The sequence below is a fragment of the Excalfactoria chinensis genome, chromosome Z (assembly GCF_039878825.1).
Source record: "Excalfactoria chinensis isolate bCotChi1 chromosome Z, bCotChi1.hap2, whole genome shotgun sequence".
NCBI lineage: Eukaryota > Metazoa > Chordata > Aves > Galliformes > Phasianidae > Excalfactoria > Excalfactoria chinensis.
The window spans coordinates 62,146,487-62,162,983 of record NC_092857.1 but is presented as its reverse complement, the minus strand read 5'-3'; the positions used below and the strand labels follow the sequence as shown (position 1 = coordinate 62,162,983).

General features: G+C 41.7%; 1 protein-coding gene across 1 annotated transcript; it reads right to left on the bottom strand.

The window, feature by feature from the left end:
- Positions 1-458: 458 nt before the first annotated feature.
- On the bottom strand, positions 459-3,239 carry LOC140264572 (uncharacterized). The gene is made up of 3 exons (XM_072360427.1): positions 3,201-3,239; positions 2,002-3,009; positions 459-1,664 (listed from the first exon to the last, which is right to left on the bottom strand). Exons 1-3 carry the CDS (start codon positions 3,237-3,239, stop codon positions 1,137-1,139), a joined length of 1,575 nt encoding a protein of 524 aa, XP_072216528.1. The 3' UTR covers positions 459-1,136.
- Between the last annotated feature and the right edge of the window lie 13,258 nt (positions 3,240-16,497).

Genomic DNA, 16,497 nt, shown 5'->3' with positions numbered 1-16,497 from the left:
TACCACCCAAATAGGAATCGGCAGCAATACTCAGATTCAATCCTTTGAAATCCAGTGATGAGGATAAGCCACGTGTTGCTGTTACAAAAATGCCGACGCTTTTGGAAAAGGCAAAAAGTTGATCACATGAGACGGAACAATTAAATTTAGTAATAATTTTATTGTATTTTGGAAACAGAAATCAGAGGAACAGAGGAAGCAAAGTGTATTATCTGTGCTGTAGAGAATACAAACTGCTTCTTCAATTCCTGATTCAAAAGCCGGATTTAGCCAAATTAGGAATCCCTGAACTGAATGGTCATCTGAATGCTAGGTGAGGAGCAATTTGTACACACACAGGAAAGCCAAGCTTCTCCTCAAGCACAGATCCCTTTCTTCTTATCTCACTAAACACAAAGGTGATGAAATGATGCAGTGATGAAGAAGGAAGAGCTGCTTGGCAGAAGTGGTACCTGAGATGATAAACAGATGTGTAGAACAGGAGATCTGCATGGGTGTTGGATCATGAGAAATGCTTTTCTGCATCATGAGAACGGCCTCTCGCATGACTTGATAGAAGCTGAAGGACGGAGGCTTGAGTGGATGTAAGCTCAAGAACAGAGAGCAGAGGAGGCCGTGGAGCTGCTTGCCTCCAGCATCAGAGTGACGAGGGTGTTTCATTTGCAGCCCTGAGAGAGACTGAAGGGACATGCAGGGCTGGCCCACTGGTTGGCAGAGGCTGTCTCAACCTGTCAGACTTCACCCAACTGAGCACAGTCCAGTCTCTGTCTTGTTTTTTTTGTGCCTGGTGCAAAATGCTTGTGCCTTGCTCACCTCACGCTGAGGGCACACCGCCACGCCAGAAGCTGAAGGCTTGTCTTCTGCTTCCCCATAGGGGGCTCCAGACACAGTCATTGCAACGTTGGCTACTTCGGCATATTCCTTTGCTCAGGGGCATCTTCCCACCAGTCCCGCAGAACAAAGCCTTCAGTGTCCCAAGACAGAGCATCCTCTGGCGACAAGGAGGGGCTAGGATCAAAGTGCCCCTCACGCCTGGCACCTGCAGACACAGCAGAAGCTGGAATCCAGGACTGTGCCTCCCCGGATGGTGTGCTTACCGGGCCTTTAGCAGCCTCTGCCACAGGGCTGTCTTCCCCCTACTCGTCCTCGTCCATCAGGCTATTGCAGGTGGAGCAGCAAAGACAGTAGGACATCGTGTCCCCTGTCATGCCAGACAATGTCCCTTCTTCGTCATCCTTGTTATCCAGCATGTCCTGAGGAGTGCCAGCTGCTCTGGCACCATCTTCTGCTGCCTGCTCTGCCTCCAGGGAATGTGATGCAGGGGCGCTGACAGCATCTCCGGTGCCCTCCTGAGCACTGGGAGCTGGTGGTGTCTGATCTGTGGGGCTGCTCCCCGCCTGGGGGGTCAGCACCTGGGCTGCTTGTGCTGCTGTTTCCTCAGTGCTGGTGGCTGCACGTTGCCTTGTACTTGTTGGTTTCTGGCAAGGTCCGGTGGCTATGGGATGCCTTCTGTGTGCCAAGTTGTAGAACTTGCGTGTGGCATGTGCAGGCTTGAGAGGGGGTTCAGGGACATACATGGATGGTCCACAAGTTGGCTGAGGCTGACTCCCCTCCCCTGAAACGTCACTGTGGGTGAATGTGTCCTCGAGCTCCAGCCCATCCACCTGAGAGAGAAGCAGAGCAGAAACTGAGTTAGTAGCCGCCTTTCCCTGCTCAACCCACTTGTCCCTGCTGACAGGGCAAGGCCCTGCACGGAGCCTGAAGGGAGCACTCGGTTCAATGATTGCTGCAGCCCTGTTCCCTCGTGCCAAGCTGCCAGAGAGCTGCTCACTGTGATGCGCCCTCATGCCCCAGTTGTCGCCTGCAACAGCCCCTGACACACTCCGGCAGCTGCCTGGCCATGGTAGGGATCAACCTGCCACACTTCCCTGCAGTGAGCATGATCCTGACCCTGCCCCCACTTACTTCACACCTGCTGCCCACCACCTGCATCTTGCTCACCTCGTGCTGAAGGTTTTCAGGCTCTGGAGATGCTGGAGGCAGGGCCTCTGCCCCAGGAAATGATGTGCTCACAGGCTCCTTGCCTGCCACTGCCACATGGTCTCTCTCAGCGGTGTCTTTCCCTTCTTCCTGCTCATCTGTCTCAACAGCACTGCAGGTGGAACAGCAAAGACAGTAGGGCAGGAACCTGCCCCCTCTCCTGGCGGAGCAGGCCCTCTCTTTGCTGTCCTCGGCATCCAGTATGGCCTCAGAAGTGCCAGCACCTTCGGCACCGTCATCTGCTGCCTGCTCTGCTGCCAGGTAGCGTGATGTAGAGACCCTGTCAGCCTGAGAATCAACAGCACCTTCGGCACCGTCATCTGCTGCCTTCTCTGCTGCCAGGGAGTGTGATGTAGAGACCCTGTCAGCCTGAGAAGTGCCAGCACCTTCGGCACCATCGTCTGCTGCCTGCTCTGCTGCCAGGGAGCGTGATGTAGAGACCCTGTCAGCATCTCCGGTGCCCTCCTGAGCGCTGGCAGCAGGTTGCTTCTCATCCTCGGGGTCTTTCTCAGCCTCAGGGACCAGCACCTGGGTTGTTGCTAACGGTGTTCTCACAGTGCTGGTGGATGCACGTTGCCCAGGCCCTGCTGGTTTCATCCAGGGCCCTGGTCGTGAGGCTCCCAGACGCATCCAGTAGGTCAAATCGAGGCACTTGCGTGTCCTCTCTGCAGGCTTGAGGGGGAGTGCAGGGACAGACAGATCTGCCTGCCAGCCCTCAAGGCCTGGGACAGCCACTCTGCTGGTGGCAGCTCCCACAGCACCTGCTCTGCCTCTCGGAAAACTCCCGGAGGCTACTGGTGGCAGTGTGGGCAACCTGGGAACTTGTCCCCCAGCGGTGGCTGCGTTCCGGGGCGCAGCCGTCAGTGGCACCGCCCGCAGTGGGAGAGGCGGCAAAGCTGACAGAGTCCGTCTCCCTTCTCCAGAGCCATTGCCGCGGGGCAGTCCCTGCCCGAGCTCCGGTCTGTCCGCCTGTAAGAGAAGCCGGGGGGAAACCCGAAGTTAGCGGGCTCCTTTCCTCTCACGCCGCACCGGTCCCTGTCGGAACGGCCCCGCTGCAGCCGGCTCATCCTGCTGGGAGCGGTCCCCGCCAGCAGCTGCCACCTGCTGGTTGGCCGCTCCCCGCACTCGGAAGACCTTCCCGTTTCCCTTGGGCTCCCTACCTGTGCACGGCGGCTCCCAGAGCCTCGTGCTCTCGCCATGTGGGGCAGTGTTGGCAGAAGGATCCCACGGACGACCGAATCCTGGCTCCGGCTGCCTGGCAGCACAGCTTGCTGCGGCCTGCGGCCCACCTGTGTAGGGAGAAGAAGGCCTGGGATGCAGGTGGCCGCATTACCACCAGCGTCCCTGGCGAAGCCCCCGTGCGGAGGCCGCTCCTGGACACGGACGGCCTCGGTGCTTCGGGTGCCGTGGCATCCCTCTCCCTCCCAGCACATCCCGCACCTGGCGCTGTTCCCGCACGCTCGGCAGGCCTTTCTCGGCCTGGGAGCGGGCCTTCTGGTCCTGCTCCTTCGCCATCTCTGTATCCGCTCCCGGAGACAAAGCTACAGGCACCCAGGGAAGCTGCTACCTCCTCACGGAGCTGCTCGCCTGAGAGTGAGCAGCACGGGGACTCCGGCCCCTGAAGGCACCGACACGCCGCCATGTCACAATGGCCTTTGGGTGTGGCTGCCCGTGCATCACAAAGTCCCGGCAGTTGCCATGGAGACCCCACACGCCTCCTGGCAGCCCCCACATGGTCAGCATCTCCACGCATCCCTTCTCACACCGTCACAGAATCTCTGGGGTGTAAGTATGGTGCAGAGTAAAGAGACTCTTCTGCAGAGTGCTGGGATTATAGGGTTTGGAAGGGACTCTGGAGGTCCAATGGTCCTGCTAAAGCAAATAGGTTACACGGGAAAGCTGGGTTTTGAATAACTGCAGGGAGAGAGACTCCACACTCTGGGCAGCCTGCCCCTTTATGTACCTTCTGTGTTTGACAAGGAAAGGAATTCTTTATGTTGCCATGTAATGTGATCAAGAAGAATAACTCCTCTTTCACTCAGTAGAGCAAGCAGGTGTTTTTTGTATAATTCCCGGAGTCTTGCCATCTTTTTTAGGTGAGCCATTACTGACTTGCCAAGGGAAACGAAAAGCCTGCATAAAAGGTGCCTAAAAAGATTTGTTTGGTAAGAAAAAATACAAAATACTTCTTTAGTAAAGTAAATGCAGACCGCAGGTGTGTGTTAACCTATAGCCCTGCTGATCTTAATTGACAGTGCAAATCAAGGGAAGACTTTTAAGTCAGTGAGATTCCCTGTTAGCTTTCAGACCAGAAAAACACATAAGCAAGTCTATGTTATATGATTTTACTACTTACCTGAAGTAAACTTTGGCAGGTATAAGGCTAAAATATATTTTATATTTCAGATTTTTTATTTTATTTTATTTTTAAATTATATTTATTTATTTATTTATTTTTTAGGCTGTATAGAAAAGTTTATGGTTAGGAGCGAAAAGTACCCCAAGGTAGAAAAAAGAAGTACAACTTTGGTACTTCTGCTTTCATGGTTCAGGTAGACTAAAAGTAAATAGAACACAATACTTTACATGCTTTAAGTTCTCTATTGCTAGCATAAATACTTACATTTGAAAGTCTAATTTTAGCGCTCTTTCACAAACCAATAGCTCATTCAAACACATCTTTGATTAACCACATGGGTAGGATTAGCAGAAAGGGTTTGTTTTCAATTAATTGGCTGATCATAAAGGGGTATGGCTGGCCAAAGTTCATTTTGGGAAATGATAGGAATTGTTGATCTGACATGCTTGATTTATTTTAAATCTAAATATTACTGAAGATTTGTGACAAAGAATCTGTCTCATCAGAACTCTGCAATTAACAGAGCAAAAAGAACAAAAGTTATGAAGTTTTTATTCTCCATTTCATGTATTACAAATATTACCCTTATTACAGTACATAATAAAACTTGTGATTACTCTGTGAATCTCTCTTTTTAGTGTTTTTACCTTATGTAATGTACAATAAAAGGCAGCTTGCACATCACTGTAATATTTCCTTTCAAATAAAAATGATCATATGTATCACTTATACCAGAAATCAATCCATCAACTAATCAGATCCCCCAAACCAAAAACTCTGTGTTTGATTCTGTCATTGTTCAGATTTTCCTTTGGACTGCCTTGGAACATAAGGGAAAACTTATCAGAAAGCAGAATTTGTAATTTAATTCCCACCAAATTAACTCTGAAGGCAGTTTTCAGAGCTAACAAAGAAAGATTTATTTGAAAGGAAATTAGACAGGAAATTGAAAACAAAGCCATAAATGAATTTATTGTTGTTAGAATAGTCACATTAGACTGGTCTGAGGTTTGATAACATCAAATCAGGGATGTCACACTTAGAAAATCTGACCTACTACATATGGAGGTGTTCTAATACTAATTAGAAGATGTTATCTGAAAGCATACCAATATTATCATCCATAAGGATAATGTAATATCATGATATTCATTATTGCCTTATTTTTTTTAGGAATAGACCTTTAACATTAAAAAGATGTGTAAAATATACATATTTTTTCCCTAGGAAATCATACTGCGCTTACACCCCATAGTTGCTATCTTTTTTACTTTTAACTGTTAAAGAAAAACTAAAGTGTTCTGAATACTCAGAACATTTTCCTTTTCATGAATAGAAATGGGAGAGCAATTTGAAATCTTGGGTGTAAGACAAATGATTAAATATGCATTGTATTATTATTAAAAACTTTGTAGCTTATTATTTTTTATATTTAGTGCTGCCACTTGCCAGAGGCAGCCTTCTTTCATTTAGATATATTTGAAATATATCTAAGTATATCTATAAGCTTGCATATACGATTTTCAGATATGAGATGATATGAGATTTCTGTACAACATATTCCCCTTTTAGCTGTGTTTCTGAACTTGTCTTTTGTCCTGTTGTAATATCTGAGCAATTAATGCAAACCTTTTTCCGTATTTTGCGTGATGACAAATTTCTTGCAATTTTCTGAACTGTTTTTCACTGTACAGAATGCAAATCATTTAGTTTAAAACTGCCAAGAACACTTCACATTTAAGTGATGTCATGTGTAACAGTTCTGCTCAGGCCCAACTGCTACTGTTCTTCTCAATTTCTTTCTTTCATTACAACCCCTCTTTCTATATACTTTCTGAGCTCTGTCAATTAATTTGTCCAGGTCCCTTACTTTAATTCCTTTAATGTGTATATTATTGGGAGAAAATAAAGACATTCTTGCTTGGACTGGCAAGACCTTCAGAGGTAATGGAGGTACATGGAGGGAGTTCAGCAGACAAGGAGGGAGAAAACAGAAATATTGTAACTGTTCATGCCAGACAGACCCTCTTGACATGATCCTGAGATGTCTAGCTTGTACACCTGGCATGGGTGTGAGCAGATGCCATGAAGACCATTGGCAAGTCCCACCTAATCTGAGGTGATTTGAAGATCATGGCAAGGAACCATGGGTTCCTGCGTGACCAAGGAGCAAATAGTGAACACGGAGGAGTAGATGGTGGATTGTCAAATCATGGAACCTATCAAATGTGTCAACTCGCATAACCTACGTGTATATGCTTTTCCCATGTTGCATGTTTTTAAGCTCAACTTTCTTGGAACTTTTCTGAATTTTTTTTTTTTTTAATTTTTTATTTTTTTATTTTTTCAACTTTTCAGAAAGCATACAAATCCCACAGCACCTTTAAACCCAAGATAGATCACTGGGTCATATTACCACATGACCATAGCCACAAAACTAAACCTTAATTTAAAAAATATTGTGTATCAGTTTTGATATCTTAATATAGAAATGGTCAGTCCATGGAGCAGGAGTGAGTATTAACTCTTAATTCCTCATGTTTTAAATGATGTTATGGTGTGGAATAGTGATAACAAAATTATAAAACTACGACAGTTCTGCGTGGAGCCAGAGGTTGAGCTTGATGATACTGTGGGTCCTTCAGTTTGGGATATTTTATGAGGCTATTTTACTATAAAAAATAAACAGTTTGTTTTAGGTCATCACAAGCACAGATCTGTTTAAAAAGAATTCAGTATGAGATTGTTATAAAATTTCTCTTTGGGGAGGTCACCACTTATAATTTATACTTCTTTACTGATACTCCCTTTTGGATTCCAGTTTACACTATGCACATGTAACATTAAAACAATTTATACTGGCAAGGAAACCTTAGACAACAATCTCAATGAAATGTTATTATTTAGTGTTGTTCGTATTCTGCTACACTCTAGTAAACTATTGCAAAGATATTCAATGTAGTTATCATAACCGTGAAAGTAGAGGAACTGATCACTCCAGGTCCTCTTTGAGGATGTCATCTTGCTTCAGCTTCATTTTACAGTAGAACATACGATGTTTTAAGGGAAACATTCTGCTTAGGACTCTTTATTTAGAACTATGTTTGTAAGACAACAGCAGGCTAATAATGAGTACCATATACAGTTGCTTACTTGCTCATAAATTTGAGGCTGCTGTATGTCCCAGATTTCTATTCATTTGGTCTGTTTCCTGTGTGAGGATTTCTGTGAGTGCAGAGAGGTAGGGAAATCGGAGGTTTATTTTCAGAGCTTGGATCTGAGTAGGATACTGAACATCTTCTAATTCTGATTGCATGAGAAGTGCTTTAGTATGGCCCATCTATTCTGCATGATGATGTTGATCTGTGCAGGAGCAAGGAGCCTTGTAGAGGCCAGATCAGGCTAAATTACTAAGCATGTGGTATAGCAGTTCATCCAGCCTTCCTGAAGAAAAAGGTAAGATCCTCATGTGAGTTCAAGTATGGTTAGGATTTTAAGTCAGAAGTCTAGTAGTTGGCTAACGCCTTGACAAAAAAGTAAATAGAACAAATCAAGGCCACTTTGGAACAATACCTGCAGAAGAGTTGTTGCAAAGAATTTGTGTGATGTTTGTGGAGCTACTAAACAGATGAGTGGTATATAGATTGTTCCAATCAGCTTGAAAAGAAGCAACACAATTAAGACAAGATCAGTGTGTACCTGTAATAGTGAACATTTGTGTAATGATTCACTTATTACTATATATTGAAAAGCATGAAAAACATGCAAGTATCATATTTACTAAAGCAGCATGACACAAATAAGTGCCTTTGAAAGCATTTAGTGCATAAAAGAAAAAGAACTATTTTTCACCTTTAAATTTCTACTTTTCTGTTCGAAGTTAATTACTTGTAAGAATAAAGTGTGAGCAAATTGTTAGGTTTAAGTTCTGTTTTATCCAAAACATCTCTTGGACATGGGAAATGAGAAAATAGATAGGTTTGTTGATTTTGGTTTCATTTTGCAAGCCCAGTTTTCAGTTAAAACAACTCATGAATCCATGAATGTCTTATCTCTATAGACATTCAGAACCTACCTGGATACTTCATTGGGCAACCTGCTTTAGTATGGAGTTCATCTGGATGATTCCCAGAGGTCCTTTCCAACCCCATCAATTCTGTGAATTCCTATCTTATCATTTTTCTTCTCTTTTCTATATTTAGATAGAATAAACTCACAAGACAAAAAGTTTCATTTCAGGAAAAGTTGCAATTTGTATAGATATCTAACATTCCTCAGTGCTGTAGGAAAGTGGGGCAGCAGCTGTGCAAGCAGACTGCAAGAGAGGGCACAGCTCTCCCAGCAAGGGGCAGTGCCTCAGTTCTGGACAGGCAGGCGGTGGCAGTGGACAGATCTTTGGTGTGGGAGACCTTGATTAGCAGGAACAGTTAATAAAATAAACAACCTTTCTCTAGCATCCCATGCAGGGACAGCTGGAATCATTCATTACTCAGAGGTCAGTTTGCTGCTAATTACTATATTAATACAGACCTTGGTTTGTGTTAGAAACAGCAAGCTTTGCTTCCTGCTGGTAACACTGGCGCTGTATTTGTTGGCGGATTAGTCCATGTAACAGCTGAACCAAATGCTTGCAAATTCTAATCACTTTAAATGTTTCCCCAAGACATTCCAGTGTCTGAGGTGATAGGCTTTTCTTTGTTTGCTTTTCTGTTTTGTTTGTTTGTTTGTATGTTTGTTTGTTTGTTTTTCCTCCAAACTCTGTAATTCAAGAATAAATCCCAACTTTTGGCCTCTTGGTACCATTATAAAGCAGTTAATTACCCACTTATGGAAAACAATCAATTTTTCTCACTTTGCATTCAGAAGGTGTTTTTGTTTTTGTTTTTGTTTTTTCTCTCCAGTTTCTAAACCTGTTGAATTTTTCTGCACTTCTTTGACATCATACATATTTCTTGTCAAAATATTAGCTGAGAAACTGTTGGCTTTCTTCTGCTCAAATCATAAGAAATTTACATTAAACGTGAGTAGCAATAATTTAAAGCATCTCCTATTGCAATTAGATCTCATTACATTCTGTCTTCATTAAGAGCTGCTTAAATGAAGAGCCTACAAAGTTGTTTTATTTAAAACAGAATAAATTTTTCATCTTCCCACTGAAATATTATCATTGAGTGGGGGAAAACAAACACTATTATTAGCATTCTAGAATGAACAGTAAATTCACGTTGGCTCAAGTACACTTCTTTCAGAGGAGCTTTTAAGTAGAATCTTTGCTTCTGCTCTGAGTCTTTAGAGAGTCAAACTGTTATATTCCACCTGTGATGACAAAACCAGGAAATGCCTAACATTACATTGTCCTTCTTGCCCTTTTTCAAGGTTGGTGTGACATTGGCTGTCCTTCTGTCTTCAGGGACCTCTCCCATTTCCCAAGACCGTTTGAAGATGATACAGAATGGTTCAGCAAACACTTCTGCTAGCTCTCTCAGCACATGTAGATGCACCTCTCTGGGGCTCTGAGATTCGCATGAGTTGATTTTGGCAAGATTATCTCTGATCAGATCCACCTGGACCAAGAGGAGGTCTTCCATTGCCCAAACTCTCTCTCTTACTTCCAGGGTTTGTGATCCTCAAGGAACAGTCTAAATAGTAGAGACTGAAGCAAAGAAGTCATTCAGTATCTCTGCTTTTTTCTGTGCCCCCTCCTACCAGGACGCCCACCACATTCAGTATGTGACTATGTTTTCCCTAGTCCTCCTTTTACTACTCATGTACATAATAAAAGCCTTTCTTGTTATCCCTAACCTCCTCTGCCAAATTTAGTTCCAAGTGGGCCTTAGCCTTCCTTATTGCATCTGTACAGGTCCTGACCATGTTTCTATATTCTTCCCAGGTGGACAGGCCCATTTTCCACATTTCATGGACCTTTCCCATTATATATATCTATGAGCTCCTTGTTCATCCATGCTGGTCTTCCACCTTTCCCTGTTTTCATACTCTTAGGGATGTACCGATTTTGAACTTGTAAGAAAAGATGTTTAAGTGTTGACCAGCTCTCTTGGTACCCTTTGCCTTTCAATGCTCAAGCCCATAGGATATGGATAAGTATCTCCTTAAAGAAGTCAAAGTTACCTCTTCTGAAGCCCAGGGAAGCAATTGTACTTATTGCTTTGCTTCTTCCACAAAAGGTTCTGAATTCCACCATCTCATGATTGCTGCATCCCAAGCTGCTCTGAGCCTTCACAGCCCCAACCAGGACTTCCTGGTTAGTCCAAGCAGCACACCTCTCCTTGTTGGCACCTCCATCACCTGCGTCAGAAAGTTAACTTCCATGCATTGCAGGAACCTCCTAGACCTTGTGTTCCTGGCTCTGTTGTCTACCCAACAAATATACAGCTGTTCCTAGCAGTATTCTGTCTCCTAGCTATTAAAATGTTATTTCTGCCAAGATATATAACTCTGTTTAATGAAAAAGTTCTGGAACAGTTTCTCAGGAAGCAATGAATGGAGAAACAAAATGAAGGTGGACAAATTTTGTTCAGGAAACTTTCCCCCATCTATTATTGCAAAGAGAGTAGCATGTGTATTTGGAACAATCTAGTTCTAGTCTCTATATGTAGGGTGCTCCAAAGGTAATGCCACCTAATTATTTCCATGAAAAATAAAACAGACAAAAAGACTGCAACAATGCTGTTTGATAGAGAAAATTTCCAGCTACAAGGCAATATCTTTCAACATAGTCAGCACCATTAGTTATACATTTTCACCAGCAATGACCAAGAGCCTTTATATTGCGCTTGTAAAAATCTGCACCAGTGTAGGTGACTATTTCAGATTGCTACGATGACATTGCTGCAAGGAAAATGTTGCCCATGCAGTACATCTTTCATCATCCCAAACAGATGGAGGTCAGAATCCTGACTGTATGGTGGGTGTGGAAGGACAGTCCATCCAACATTGGCAATGTGCTGACTCATTGCTGACTCTGTACATTTTGGCCGTCACCTTAGTCAGCATCATGATGTAGGGATCAGAGTTGATGCTTAGTCCAGGTGTCAGGAAACCCAGAAGGATCGTTCCTTTCCTGTTCCAAAACAGGTGCACATCTGATGGCTGCATCTTGAACCTCATATTAGTTCAATTGAGTCTCATGTTGATGCTGTATAATATGGGGAATTTGTTTTGCTATCTATTTCTAATAAAGCCAAATATGTCTTCCTGCAGAAACACCAGTGCAGGTATCAGGCTGTATATGAAAACAGAATTATCCTCTTTAAAAATAAATATTTTAACAAGCAAGCCCATTTAAAAAACCATTTACTAGTAGGAGTTCTTCCACAAATGGCTTGCCTTTAAACAGTAAACAGAAACATAAATAGGCCACAATGAAGTGCATATAAAACATTGTCTACACTAGTCATAAGATGCAGAGGAGAAAGGCAGAGAAAGTCAGACACACGGTGCTTAAAACCGGCTTGACATTGGAATAAGATGCTCCAGCTATACTTCTATTCAGCAGAATAACATGCCTCAAGAATCTGGCTTTAATTGTCTTCTGTGTGCTAATTTGTAACAAGTACAGGAGAAAAAAATTTGGATAATGCTCTACTGGGTCTTTGATGTAAATTATGTCTCTTGATGACTGAATTTTGTCCAACTATTAATTTATGATTAAATTATGAATGAGATGTAACTCAGTTGCTGTTTCCCTCTTGCTCTTGGTACAGCAGTAAATTACATCACATCTTTTACATCCAGCTCCACATTCACTGCTAGGTCATTTGTACTTGTTCTTTTGCAGAGCGTGTGTTGACTGGATCTACCCTTATTAACAAAGGAACAGTGTTTTTACAGTAATAGAAATAACTTTTACAATGTCAATAATAGAAATAACTCCGTGTTGAATCCTCACATAGCAGTCTGTATAGCAAATATATTAAATTACCATTCACTGCATAGCTGGAATAATTTTTCCATATTGGTAAATACAATTACCGTTTAAATAGAATTTAAGTAATCTTACATTCTCATTTCTCATCTCATTTACTTTCAAACTGTCTTTCACTAATGTCTAATAGAGAGCACCAGAGTTCGGAAGTACATTATTCAGTTTCATTTTAACATAGTAAGAATACACTACTTATGTCCATTCACTATCGAATAAAATGAAATATTTGCATTCCTTTTGTAAATGTACTGTGCACTGTAAGATAAGCTAACCTCTAAATCACTTCTGGTATCCCAGGAGTATGAATATTCAGAAGTGTTTATAAATCTTATACAAGGTATTAACCTACCAGGGGACTAATTCTGCTAAAAATAATGGTGCTGATCGCACTGCTGTTTTATTTTATTATTCAGTTAATGCAGTCCAGCTATTTCATGGATTTCTGAGTGTCAAAGGGCAACTATATTCCAGAGAATGTGGAGAGCTTGTGTTCTTACGCTGCTGTGCTCAAAAGGAGAAACTATAGCGAGATGCTATATGAAATATTTATTGTTTTCTGGCCATCAGATGTTAAATATAAAGCCATCTTGACTCTGATATACATTCACAGGCCTGATGAAAAGACCTGGCCTATCTTTGAAGGTATTAAACATTTTTATGTTTTTATTTTATTTTCTCCCCCTACCCTTTAGAAGATGTCAGATGAGGGAATGGCATCTTGGAGTATAACCATACGTACACATACCAATGTAAAACCTCCACAGCTTCTTCACAAAGTGACAGATTTGTGATCTCAGACAGAGGCTTCACATTCTCTTTTGCATGCTGTATTCTTCTGCATGAACCCTCATGCCATTATGCTCTGTGGAACACGGTGACATAGTAGTTTATTGCATCTAGCATTGGAAAGCATGTGTACTTCATGCAACCTGAGAAATGAAGCAGAAATTCCTTTGCAACAATTAAGATTATGAATTTCATTATTGAACTGTGTGGCCATTATCATAAATTCTCCTAATAAAGCAATTATTTGATTTTTGGTACCTCACTTCATGAAAGTTTGCAATAACACTTCAGGCTAGAGAATTTTTGCTTCATTTTCTCAGCTCAGGATTTGAGTTACAAAGGGAGTAAATTATTTAAGCTCTACTAGTCATTACATCACTCCTGTTAGACTTTCTGTCACTAAGATAGGCAGGTATCTGTAATACTCTTACCATGGAACAGTGAATTAAACAATCCACATCTTTCTTGTTTGCTAGGAAAATGCTAAAAATCCTTAAAGCAAATGGAAATCATTACCCTTCATGTGATTTTACTTATGGCTTCAATATAAGACACACTTTAACAAAACAGACACAGAGATTTTGGTAAGGAGAAAGAAAGGAAGGAAATTTAAATTTTGTCCTCAAGGCAGTTTTTCTGCTTTTACATTTATTCTTGCTTTACTGACTGGCTGAGACAAAATGGAGTTGCATCTCTTAAATATTTGAGGCTCTGCTCTCCCCTTATCAATGATAAATTTGAACTGAGAAACATTTATTTTATGTCAGAAAGTCACTGGGAATAGGATAAAGGATGCACTGTGCTTTTCACATTCAATCATGGGAGGGCACTGCAGCTGCAGCTGTGGAATATGCTCAGCATTGTTTTCTGTATACATTACAACAGCGTTTGTAAATTAATTCAAGTAAGTGATTTGGCAAGTAAAACAAGGGATGTGCCAGCAGTTTTATGCTATGCTATTTTGGTTTTAAAATATTTTTGTGGAAGAAACATAGTACATTTTGATCCAGAGTTTGTCATGGCTAATGTATATAAAAAAACCACAACAACCTGCTATCTTTGAATTTATTTAAAATAGACCTGTCAAATCCTGCTTGTGAGAGGAGGGGAGAGCTGACCAGATTCTCAAACACCCCTGGTTAGATTAAGGTAAGACAGTGCACAGAGGACTGCATGTAATTTTCAGTTTTAATGAGAATCTGCATACTACTGTTATTCCCCATGTATTAATACTCAAACACTTGAAATCTGTCGTAAACTCTGCAGCTGAACTATACAACTTTCAGAGACCAAAACCTGTCTTGCAATTACTTAAGAACTTTACAAGAAAAATAGACCAAAACGAGAAAAGGAGAGAAAGGGACAAAGAATGAGAAAGGCAGAGAGATGAAAAGAAAGAAAAAAAAAAAAAGAAGAAGATTGATCACTGCTCTGCTTCAATGAGATAAGTTCTAGCCCAGGACCCATGAGAGCTGTAGAATAAATAGGGATGGGGGGTGTGAGTGTTCATCTAGAGGTTGTAGTATAGGACCAGCAAACAGCATTCCTATTACTGGGGGCTGGAACTTGATAATCTGGGGCTTGGAACTTGATGATCCTTGGGGTTCCTTCTAACCCAAGTCATTCTATGATTCTGTTATGTTTCCAGGCTGGACAGAGGCATCATCCCAAGGTCATAAGCCAGTGAGCCTGCAATAACAAGTTTGCCAGAAATATCTTTATAATGAAAAACTTATTGTGGGCAATATAGGCCAGTTTGTTAGTAAAGCAAGACTATGTTTTCACAGACTCTTGTACCTCACTGATAACGACCTCTGCATTTGCTATGGAGCGGTGGGGGGTGCTTATATTACAAGTGTCTGAGGCATAGCAGGCACACCCTAGAAAGTCAGAAAATGTAATTTGCTGGTTCTTTACAAGACCATCCTCACTAAAAGCTTAAAATAGAATGCTTCATCAGCAGGAAACATTAGAATCACCTCCTACTCTGGTAGAACCCATATTCTTCTAAATTTTTCAATACACAGTTTGGAATTCTGCTACTTTGGATACGCAGTACTTTGCTTCTATTTTCTGCCTGTATTTTTCATCTAGAGGATTCATATTTTTTATTTCCAGCACTGGGGAATAGTTTTCATTCTAACTGACAGTAACTGCAAAAAAATTGGTTTATATGTCATACATCCATTAACAGATTAACACTATCACCTGTTTTTACATATCATAGAATTTGGTAAAAGAAATTTGTCTCATTAAGTCTTTTAATTGTTTTGGTTATTTCTGTTGTTTCTAGGCAAATTTTCCACACTACTCTGAAACAAAGCAAAACCAACAGTAATTAAAAAAGCCCTCTATTAAGGGCTATATTAAGATGTTAGAAAGCTGTGTTGGTATTACTCTGATGATGATGGAAGAAGCTTTTCAAAGGGAAGGTTTCATGGCTCCTATTATAGTTCAGCACTTGCACAACAGATTTAGAGAGCTGGAGATGACTTTTTTTTCTCTTAAAGAGCTTTCATCACTTTAGTTCTTAAAATGTTCATAAAGTTTCGTGAGTCACTGTTTAAAATTTGGTCTTTGGTATAAATAAGATTTGATGGAGCTTGAAGAAGTAACTGATTTAAAGTTTGTGTCTGAGGTTTCAAGCTGTTATTTGAATGTGACTGAGCCAAGAAGAGCTGTCAAGCATACTGCTCTCTGGAAGCCTATGTCAGGGGCAAGGCAGGCAGACACTGGATTGATTAGAGCATAGAGATGACTTGTTCAAGAGTAACTGCGTGTTTGTCAAGAAAACAGGAAGCTAATTTCCTAATTAAATTAAAATTAATTAAAAAAAATGTAAATACTGAAGCGATGTAGCCATTTTTATCTGAGAAAACTACTGACTGAAAGCTAGCCAACATACTTGCTTACAAAAAACTCAGACCTAGGAAAATACAGACTTGTCATTTCAAGCTAAATCCCTGGAACTGTTAAGGAGAAGATTGACATTTAAGGAAGAAAGGTATTATGAGCCATAGTTAGCATCAGTTCATGAAGGGAAAGTCCTGTCTTAGTGATCTGATCTCCTTCTGTAGTAAGTTCACTCGGTGGATGAAATGATGGCAGCAGATGTGATTATTCTGGTTTTGATACCATTCCTAGCAATATTCTTCTGAATCAACTGGCCATCTGTGAGACAAATAGGTTCATGCTACAGCAGGTGATGGACCTGCTGAACAGCCAAGCTCAAATGGTTGCAGGGAATGCAGACACATCTGGCTGGTCAGTAGCATGTTCTCTGGGGTTCAGTTCTGTTCAATATTTCTATCAATGATCTGGAGGCAGGATTGGAATGCATTCTAGACAGGTATTGTGTTACATTTTG

Coding starts and splice junctions, on each gene's coding strand:
- LOC140264572 (XM_072360427.1), bottom strand. CDS start 3,239: ATGGCGAGAGCACGAGGCTCTGGGAGCCGCCGTGCACAG. Junction 3,010..3,200: donor CTGGGAGCCGCCGTGCACAG/GTAGGGAGCCCA, acceptor CTTCTCTTACAG/GCGGACAGACCGGAGCTCGG. Junction 1,665..2,001: donor CTGAAAACCTTCAGCACGAG/GTGAGCAAGATG, acceptor CTTCTCTCTCAG/GTGGATGGGCTGGAGCTCGA.